Source organism: Camelina sativa, chromosome 10, assembly GCF_000633955.1.
Source record: "Camelina sativa cultivar DH55 chromosome 10, Cs, whole genome shotgun sequence".
Lineage (NCBI taxonomy): Eukaryota > Viridiplantae > Streptophyta > Magnoliopsida > Brassicales > Brassicaceae > Camelina > Camelina sativa.
The window spans coordinates 5,117,621-5,128,076 of NC_025694.1; the positions used below are offsets into that span (position 1 = coordinate 5,117,621).

The 10,456-nt window shown below is 34.0% G+C and overlaps 1 protein-coding gene across 2 annotated transcripts; it reads left to right on the forward strand.

Annotated features, from left to right (window-relative positions):
* LOC104717190 (cadmium/zinc-transporting ATPase HMA2-like) lies at nucleotides 4,185-9,209 on the forward strand. 2 transcript variants are annotated; one of them, XM_010434726.2, is made up of 9 exons: nucleotides 4,185-4,368; nucleotides 4,897-5,107; nucleotides 5,470-5,727; nucleotides 6,245-6,342; nucleotides 6,428-6,683; nucleotides 6,774-6,911; nucleotides 7,003-7,330; nucleotides 7,423-7,625; nucleotides 7,716-9,209. In XM_010434726.2, exons 2-9 carry the CDS (start codon nucleotides 4,912-4,914, stop codon nucleotides 9,059-9,061), a joined length of 2,823 nt encoding a protein of 940 aa, XP_010433028.1. In that variant the 5' UTR covers nucleotides 4,185-4,368; nucleotides 4,897-4,911; the 3' UTR covers nucleotides 9,062-9,209. The 2 variants fall into 2 exon arrangements, with proteins under 2 accessions (XP_010433028.1, XP_019086036.1); XM_019230491.1 differs by lacking the exon at nucleotides 4,185-4,368 and having other exon boundaries at nucleotides 4,398-5,107.

Here is a 10,456-nt window from a genome sequence, read left to right on the forward strand (position 1 = left end):
ATTCACAGATGTAATTAGAAAATTTTGCCAGGGTATATGTATCATTTATCTTTTCTTTCGTAGTTTAGATTTCAGACAAAAAATTATTGATAATTGTCAAAGCTATAATATAGTTTTAAACTTGAAAAATCGGATAAAAGTGAATATACTACTATTCTGAGAAAAAGTTCCGAAGTTTCGGGAACTAATATTTTAATGTATCAGGTGGTAGAACAAATATAAGCAGAACTACTTATCGCAACACAAAAGAAGGATATCTATCATTGCAATTCATATCTCAATTAATATGTTTGTTTATAATATCTATGTAGTGTTTGGCTCATTTCCGTGTTGCCTTTTTTACTTTGACATATATTTTAAATAAAAAAAAAGAAAGCAAGTTGTTTTGTTTTGTTTTGAGACATTGGGAGATTCCTCCACTACTCGAAAACCTTTTGAAAAGATAGTGGAGGTTGTGCTGCTTAAATTATTTCTACTCTCTTTTAGTCTTTTTACGCAAATTATTTGTGTAGTCTTTAAGATCTTAAAGGGACATATGTAAATTATCAGCTATATATAAAAGATATGGGTAAAAGGAAATAAAGTTTAGGTTCATGGTTTAACAAAAACAAAAGCTACGACTGTGGGCATTAGTAAAGGAAAAATGTTTGGCAATCTTTGGTTGTACAAATATTATGGGTTCTGTAAATGTTTGGTTTTTGGTATATATATATCCAAGCACTTATGAATTTTTAATCTTTTATTTCTTCAACCGTTGATAATTTGTGTATAGAACAATCTTACGTTATATTGTATGATTGGTTGTCGCAAAATGATTATTATAAATATATATCTCATAAAAACAAAAAAAAATCTCATCAGTTATACTAGATCAATTGCCTAGATATTTCATCAAAATTTCACCACGATATATTGTGAATTTGTGACCTATCATTGTTCCTCATGTTATGTCCACGAGAAGTCCATCCCTGGCTCCACCATTGTTCTAAGTCGTGATCCTATGGAATCGTCGACCTCTCTCTATCAGTAGAGATAGAAATACATCTGTGCTTAAAACTTTGTAGAAGCTTCATGAAAACGTTCTAGACTTATGCGTTAACAGAGTTTTATTATGGTTATGTAAGTGAAGAATTGAAGATAAATAATAAAAATAGAAAATGTATTATAGTCTCTATATAGGATGTTCAAAAAAATTGTTGAACCAATCGACATATAGAGAGACCTATATATATATGTGGCCAAAGGAGCGTAACAATGGAATTAGAAGTTGCCGCGGAATTACAAATTGAGTGTTATACACCTATTCACGCTTGTTATAATTAGAGCCCCTCATGAGACTAAACGAAGCGAGTAACACTTGGGAAAATTTGGTGAGAATAGACAACAAAAAGTGAGAGAAAAAAAGTTGACGACAATATATATTTCCAGTCAGAATAGCAAAAATAAAAATAAGGAATGAAAGATTTGGTGGGAAATGATTTAAGATTTTTGTTTTTCTGATTTCTAGCTCTCTGGAAATATTTTTTTCATTTTGTTTCAACCTCTAACAAAAATTATTTTTGAAGACTTCGCGCACACACACCCCACACAAAAAAAAGTTGATAAACTCAATCCAAATATCAAAGATTGTGATAATTATGATCAGCATGACTATATCTTCATATATAACTAGGTTTTGAACTCACGCTATGCATGGGTATATTTGATATATTTTGATGAAAACTATATATGATTGATGACGGTAGTAAAATACTTATAAAACATTTAAATTAATATTAATGAAAAAGTAAAGTTTCAGATACACAATTTTTTGAAATATAAAAATCAGTTGTGTTATAAAATCAAATCTGATAAAAAAAATCATGAATTTAACTCGACATCCAAGCGAGGCGAATTAAACTGATGACCTCACATATCCTAAACGATTTCTTTGACCACCAGAAAAACAAAACAATTTTATCATCATGAATTTAACTCGTTTTCATATTTAATTGATTGCTACCACCTATGTTTTCATGTTTTTTATTCAATGTTTTCTTAATATTAATATTCTTTCTTGTCATTTCTATTGTCAAATTTTGTGGTAATCGTCAGTCATCATTATTTTTACCGTCTGGTTCTTCGCTATACTCTTTTTGTTCTTCTCCTCGTCAACTTTTTTTAGACTACCACACAACTTATTAATCCATCAAACTCCAATAACAAAATGATTTCTTTTCTCATAAAAATAAAAAATAAGATAAATTTGAACCTTTAAAAAGTTTCAATATTTATAATATTTTAAAATTTTAAAATTATAGTATTTAAAAACTTTTAAAAGCTAAGAACTTTAAAAAGTTTCAATATTTATAATATTTAAAAAAATTTATAGTTTTTGAAACTTTTTAAAGTTTTAATTTGATCAACTGGATCAAACCGAATAAAACTTATAAACTTGGACGTCTGATAAATCAAGCTTTCCTGCGCATTCGTTGTTGGAAGCATATTAATCTTATTTATACTGGTTCTGAATCATTGTCCAAAAAATTTCTAGCCGATGTGGGATATTGTATATAGTTCTTTTATTTCCATAAATTTAAAATTTTCCTTTTTTTAAAAAAAAATCTGGAAATTTAAAAAATGTTAATAAATGACATGTCAAATCCTTATAGGTTGTTTAAAACAATTCTTAATATAGAAAATTAATATAGAAAATTCTGAAAATTTTTAAAAATGTTAATTAGTGAGGTGTCTAATCACTATTAGTGGTTTTAAAGCTTAGGTGGACGCGTTAAAGAGCTTATAGCTTGTACTTTTTATTAGTATAGATTATATTGGCGACCAAGAAACAATGATATGAACCGATGAACAGTGATGTTGTAACCGTAACAAAACTGCAAGTTGCATTTGTGTGGTTATATATATTTGAAACAATGACATGTTTAGCATTACTATTTTTTTTTAATCAAACAGTGATATTCAAAACTTCACATGATTTAACCCTAAAAAAGTTCTAAATAACTAAATCGCAAGCAGACAACAGAATAATTTGATAATTTTTTGTTTGATCAGTAACGTATTCTTTGTTAACCCACTATTCAACAAACACACTATTTCCGTCCGTTATATATCATATAATATGCGCCTAATTTTATATGTTTACCCACTTCTTCCAAAAAAAAAATACTCGATACGTACGTGCTGTTGCTACGCATAAAATCATAAACCACTTGGACTTGGGTCTTATAATAAGACTTTTTTTTTTTTTTGAATGAACTTATAATAAGACTTTGCATTACAAGGTATTGTAAATAGTGAAGCATATGAAAATTAAGAAACGAAAATTATTAGAAAATAATACTACTAATAAACTAATCCAAGAGGAATCACACATGGATTCCATTCGGTGACATTGTACTGTGGATTCTTTACTATGTTTTGTAGTACACCTTTGTTCTCGTGTCTTTCACCTACAAGATTAAAAACCTCTTCCCTTACACACTATTTTAGCTATATATATATTTTTTTCTTAATGAGAAAAAAAATTAAAATAACTAGACAAATAAACATATATATTCAAGATACATCATAAATAGTATGACTAAATTCGTGACGTATCAAACTAGTTATCTTTTCCAACTCAAACGTTGCTTACAGTCTCAATTCTCAATATGGTTTTTAAATTTTGTAGTCTAACACATGAAGTACTAGTAAACGTGTTGCAAGAATTTGCCAAAAAAAACTCTTTTTTTTTTTTGGCCAAATGCCAAAAAGACTTAATGCTAGTGATCATAAAGTGTTCTGCCTAACGCAATTTCATCTTTCCACACATGTGTACACCCAAAATAAAATCAGGTAGTACAAATCATATAGAATCCTTCAAGGTACAAAATCTCCAATAGTATTTTTATGTCAGGATAAAATCGAATTTTACTTTCAAGTATACATACATTAAAGAAATGAAAATTAGAATGGGAAGGTTAAGAGAATAGGAATCTCAAAGAAGCAGCAGCCTACCACAGTACTTTGGAATTTATATAATTTAGATAATATATTCGAGGATTCTTTACAAGTAAGATGTAAAAAATTATTTATTTATTTGGTCAGAATTCAGAATAAATAAAATTAAATGTTGGGAAGAATTTCATTATGGTAAGGAAGTAAAACTAAACCCACCAATGATCATTTTTTCATTAATACCACTTTCTAACACATTTCCCTATATAAAGCAAACGCCACTCTCAATCCTCTTTCACCTTCAAATCATTCATCATCATTACATCAAACCCAAAAAAAAAACCCAATCCTCTTCTCTCTTTTGACTAATTTAACAAAACATCAAAAACGAACCAGTTCTCTGTCCATCTGCTACCTCTGTCTCTGTCTCTGGTAATCTTATTCTTCTTCAGTTCTTCTTATGTCTTCTTCACATAGATTTCATGACGGCTTCGAAACGCTCTCTCTCTCTCTCTCTCTTGCTCTGCATAGATTTCGTGACTGTTCATATTCTCTCCCACGCATTAGCCAATTTTGAAACATTTACATGAGTCTTTTTTTTTCTTTTTCTTTTAACTTCTGATAGAGAAGCTCCAATGAGGATTTTTTTTTGAATAATAATTTTGCAATGAATCTATCTCTACGTTTTAAACCTTTTTTTTTTCAGCAATGTTAGAGTATCGACAACTCAATATATCCTTTTTGCAAAAAAAAATTGTTCTCGCCAAGTGTAGAGTGAACTTAACGACAACGTTATCAATCATACCCATCTTCTTTTAGACATCTCCTTCAAACACGTTACATGCATCCCTTAATGTTTTTATTTGCTTCTCTTTCCCTTAAATCGTGTTCCGCAACATAAACATGAACTCAGAACAGAAATCAGAAACCCACCCTTTGTTAATTTTTTTTTTTTTGCAGAATCCTAAAACAAGAATGGCGTTGATGAAGAACGAGAAGAAGATGACCAAGAGTTACTTTGACGTTCTTGGAATTTGCTGTACATCGGAGGTTCCATTGATTGAGAATATCCTCAAATCCATGGATGGTGTCAAAGAATACTCTGTAATTGTTCCAACAAGAACCGTCATCGTCGTCCACGACACTCTCATCCTCTCCCAGTTCCAAATCGGTAAAGCTTTTTTTTTTCCTTTCTCTGTTTTCTAAATTTTAATAAAGCTTTTTTCGAGTCGCTGCTGTTGGAAAACGCGAACGTCATTTTCAGGAGTTTACTTTAATGACACTTTAAAAATCTTGGAAATTACTTGTTTTTGTTCTGTTTCGTGTCCATAATAACATGTGAAAATTTTACCCTTTTTCAAAAAAGAAGACAAAACAATTCTAATGTGAGTGTTTACGTAATTACGTTACGCATCATCATTCACTGATTCACATAATTAACGTTTATAAGGTTTCCCTTAAATTTTTTATTTTTTTTTAATCTCCTCTGCTTTTTCCATTGACTCATTTTAGTAAAATTAATATGGCTTACAGTTAAAGCACTGAATCAAGCACGGTTAGAAGCAGATGTGAGGGTAACCGGAGAAACCAATTTCAAGAATAAATGGCCAAGTCCATTTGCGGTGGTTACAGGCGTGCTTCTCCTCCTCTCCTTCTTCAAGTATCTTTACCCTCCTTTCCGTTGGCTAGCTGTTGCAGCCGTAGTCGCTGGAATCTATCCGATATTCGCCAAAGCTATAGCATCCCTTGCAAGGTGTAGAATCGACATCAACATTCTTGTTGTTATAACCGGTACGTTATGTTTTACTCTTTACTCGCCAATTTATATGATATGGATCACATTTCTCACATTATTAATTAATGAACGTTATACCGTTATAGTAGATATAAATGGGTGTTATATAAAGTTGTGATGGGTCAATTTGGAATTATTTATGGTCAACACAAAGCAATTGTTTTGTAGTTTTTTGGTTGTCTTTTCCTCTGCATTTGCCTTTCTTTATGTTACTTTGAGACCAAAAGAGAAAATGAAAAAAAAGAACACTAAAAAACAAAAAAAATAAAGCTGGTTTCTTTCCAAGAAAAAAAACATTGTATTGGTTTAGAAGATGTTTATAACTTTTTGGTAAAGAAATTTTTATTTTTTTATCTTTTATACAATTTCCTGACACAAAATAGATGAAATGTATGTAACTCACTAATTCAACAAAAACAATAATAATTTAGGAAAATTATGAGTAGTATAAGTTATATAGTCTTGTACGTACGTTCAAGAGTTAGTATTGATCATGTTTGTTGCTTTCATCAGTGGGAGCAACAATTGCTATGCGGGATTACACAGAAGCTGCAGTAGTTGTCTTCTTATTCACAATCGCCGAATGGCTCCAATCAAGAGCTAGCTATAAGGTTTTGTGTTCTTCCATCACTTTTAGTTCAGTTGTATATATATCAATAAAAGTTGTGAGTGCTCAAGTATTGTTATACTTTTCAGGCAAGTGCAGTGATGCAGTCTCTGATGAGTTTAGCTCCACAGAAGGCAGTGATTGCAGAAACTGGAGAAGAAGTTGAAGTTGATGAGCTCAAGATCAACACAGTTATAGCTGTCAAAGCTGGTGAAACCATACCTATTGATGGAGTTGTTGTGGATGGAAACTGTGAAGTTGATGAGAAGACCTTGACTGGTGAAGCTTTCCCCGTGCCTAAACTGAGAGATTCAACGGTTTGGGCTGGAACCTTTAATCTAAATGGTATGAAAAGGCAGCTCGACTTGATGAAGGTAACAAAACTGTGAAACTTTTCAAGGTTTGGTCTTAACTAGCTCCTCTGTTTTTTTCAAGGCTATATAACTGTGAAAACCACTGCTCTAGCTGAGGATTGCGTGGTTGCAAAGATGGCAAAGCTTGTAGAAGAAGCTCAGAACAGCAAAACCGAAACTCAGAGATTTATAGACGAATGTTCCAAGTACTATACTCCAGGTATCAACAACTGATTTTGGTCTTTCTTTCATTACATCTTTTTTATCTTCTTGTTTGAGATCTTATAAATGTCTATATACTTTGTATGCAGCGATCATGGTGATATCAATCTGTTTTGCGGTTATACCACTTGCATTGAAGGTTCACAACCCGAAACATTGGTTTCACTTAGCACTAGTTGTGTTAGTAAGTGCTTGTCCTTGTGGGCTTATCCTCTCTACACCAGTAGCCACTTTCTGTGCACTCACTAAGGCAGCCACATCAGGACTTTTGATCAAAGGAGCTGATTATCTTGAGACCTTGGCCAAGATCAAGATTGTTGCTTTTGACAAAACCGGAACCATCACTAGAGGCGAGTTCATCGTCATGGATTTCAAGTCACTTTCCAGTGATATAAGCCTTCACAGTCTGCTTTACTGGTGACACATCTGTTCTAACCTTTTTTAACCACTTTACTAAACATCAACACACATGGTTTTGTACTGAGCATTGTGGAATTTGACTATTTCAGGGTATCAAGCGCAGAGAGCAAGTCAAGTCATCCAATGGCTGCTGCACTTGTAGACTACGCAAAATCTGTCTCTGTTGAACCAAAGCCTGAAGCGGTTGAGGATTACCAAAACATTCCAGGAGAAGGAATATATGGAAAGATTGATGATAAACAAGTATATATCGGTAACAAAAGGATTGCTTCCAGAGCTGGGTGTTCATCAGGTACATATCAAAACTTAATGCATTGAGGTTTTTTGGTTTTTTATCTAATAATCTCTGATGGTTCTTTGCTTTTGGTGTATGTATATACAGTTCCAGATATCGATGCTGATACCAAAGGAGGGAAGACGGTTGGGTATGTATATGTTGGAGAAACACTAGCTGGAGTTTTCAATCTCTCAGATGCTTGTAGATCTGGTGTAGATCAAGCAATGAAAGAACTGAAGTCTTTGGGAATAAAGACTGCTATGCTTACCGGAGATAATCAAGCTGCTGCCATGCATGCTCAAGAACAGCTAGGAAATGCTATGGATATTGTTAGAGCAGAGCTTCTTCCCGAAGGTAAATCTGAAATCATCAAAGCGTTTAAGAGAGAAGGGCCAACTGGTATGGTAGGGGACGGGTTGAATGATGCACCAGCTTTAGCTACAGCGGATATTGGAATCTCGATGGGTGTTTCTGGCTCTGCACTCGCAACAGAGACTGGTAATATAATTCTCATGTCGAATGATATCAGAAGGATACCACAAGCGATAAAGCTTGCACGTAGAGCGAAAAGGAAAGTGGTGGAGAACGTGATCATATCAATCACTATGAAAGTAGCAATTCTTGCGTTGGCTTTTGCTGGTCATCCGCTGATTTGGGCAGCTGTGCTTGCTGATGTAGGAACTTGTCTGCTTGTGATCCTCAATAGCATGTTGTTGCTTAGTGATAAACACAAAGCTGGTAACAAATGTTATAGGGAGTCTTCTTCCCCTTCCTCTGTCTTGATCTCGGAGAAACTTGAAGGTGATGCTGCTAGAGATATGGAAGCAGGTTTCTTACCGAAGACCAGTGGTAAGCATTGCGATTCAGGCTGTTGTGGGAAGAAGAATCAAGAGAAGGTGGTGAAATCAGCTAAAACCAGTTCAGACCATGGTCACACTGGTTGTTGTGAGAAGAAACAAGACAATGTAAAGACTTGTTGCCCGGAACCTGGTGTTCTAGTACAAGGTCGTGCCTCTGGATGTTGTGGTGACAAGACTCAGAAACCACACCAACACCAACATGGGGTGAAACAAAGCTGTCATGAAAAGCCATTCGGCCTGGAAACTGGAACTGGCTCAAAACAAGAAGGTTCTTCAACCTTGGTCAATCTGGAAGGAGAAGAGCAAGGGAAGGTGCAAGTGTCAGTCAAAGGTTGTTGCTCAAGTCCTGCTGATCCCGTGGTAGCTAGCTTAAAAGTGAGGAGCTGCTCTGAAAGTTCTAAGATGGATGATAAAGAAGAAGCATGTTCTCAGGCAAAAGAGGCTTGCAAGTCTAACTGTAGCAGCAGAGATAGGAGCCACCATGGTAGCAGTTGTTGCAGGACCTACGCTAAGGAGTGTGGCAGTCACCATCACCACCACACAAGGGCTGCGGCTGGCTTGGGAAGCTTAACAGAGATTGTGATTGAATAAGTTTTTAGTTCTGGCTAACATTCGTACTCATAACCTTTTATCTTTGCAATCATCAGAAAGGATGATGACATCATCATGATGTATTATCAATCGAGAAACCATGTGATTCATCAAAGAAGAAATGTGAATGATCCTTTTTGAATACTTATCTTTTCAATCTTCTCATGTGATCATCGACTTCAGAGATGCTTGCAAAACCGAAGTTACATAGTCAAAATTGATATCTCACTAAACTACAAAACCGAAGTTAGAAAACTATACCGTTGCAGTAGCAGTAGCATCGACTTCGTATTCTTTACTTTCTCCTCTACAATAACTTGTTTAGTCGAATCTGAAGGAGTACAACACAAAACATTCACACAGAAAAAATCACAGCAACACACACACACACACAAAAAAAAGAAAAAAAAAAAAAAAAATCAGACTTAATCGTTGTAGTAATATACCTTGTTTCGAACGATCAGGTGGCGGATACCACAACGCACGGCGGGCTTAGTCAAGTAGAGATTTTTGTTATTATAATTGATTTCGGTTTGGTTTTAATGGTTTTGAAACTACAATTGATTTTGATTCGGTTTACATTGGTTTTGAAAAGTAGAAACCAAAAAAAAAATCACGCGATCGCAATTTCAGAAAAAAGTGCGTCGAATGAAATAGGCATGATTTTGTAGGTGGTACCCACAGGAATTGGCTACACTCGCGCAACTCGCGTTTTGTGCGCGTGGGTAAAAAATAAAGCCTTGTGATTGGCTATAGAAAACAAAATAGTAGCTCCCCTCCTCCACCGATAACAAGTAATAACATATTTACTTGTTTTCGTCTTCTTCTTCTCTCATTCGATTTTTGAATTTCAGTTTTGATTTCACCATCATCCTAGATTCCTAGTGTTGAAATTGATTATTGGATCATTCTGCCCTCAGTGTCTTTGCACTGAATAACTTTAAATTGTTCAGTGAGGCAAAGCTTTAAGCTCCCTGAGATGGTGCTTTATCAATCGAGAAACCATGTGATTCATCAAAGAAAGGTGAATGATCCTTTTGAACACTTATCTTTCAATCTTCTTATGTTATTTTCGACTTCAGAGATGCTTGCAAAAAGGGTACGAACAATTAAAAGTTAAAACTTATATCCAGCAAAAAATTGGTCTGTAACCAAACACAAGTAGATGAACTTGATGAATCTGTTACACGAATAACTGACAATTAAAAGAATATGATACTTAATCCATTGATCAGATAAAATCAACAAAATATGAGATAAAACAAATATAATGAAGGAAAAAAGAACTACAGTTTCATAATCTTAGATATGGTGAGATTATGTACAAAACGCTAACACAGTGGACTGGCTAGTGTGGTATGGTGATACTCTAAAAGAACTAATCCCAACCCCCCC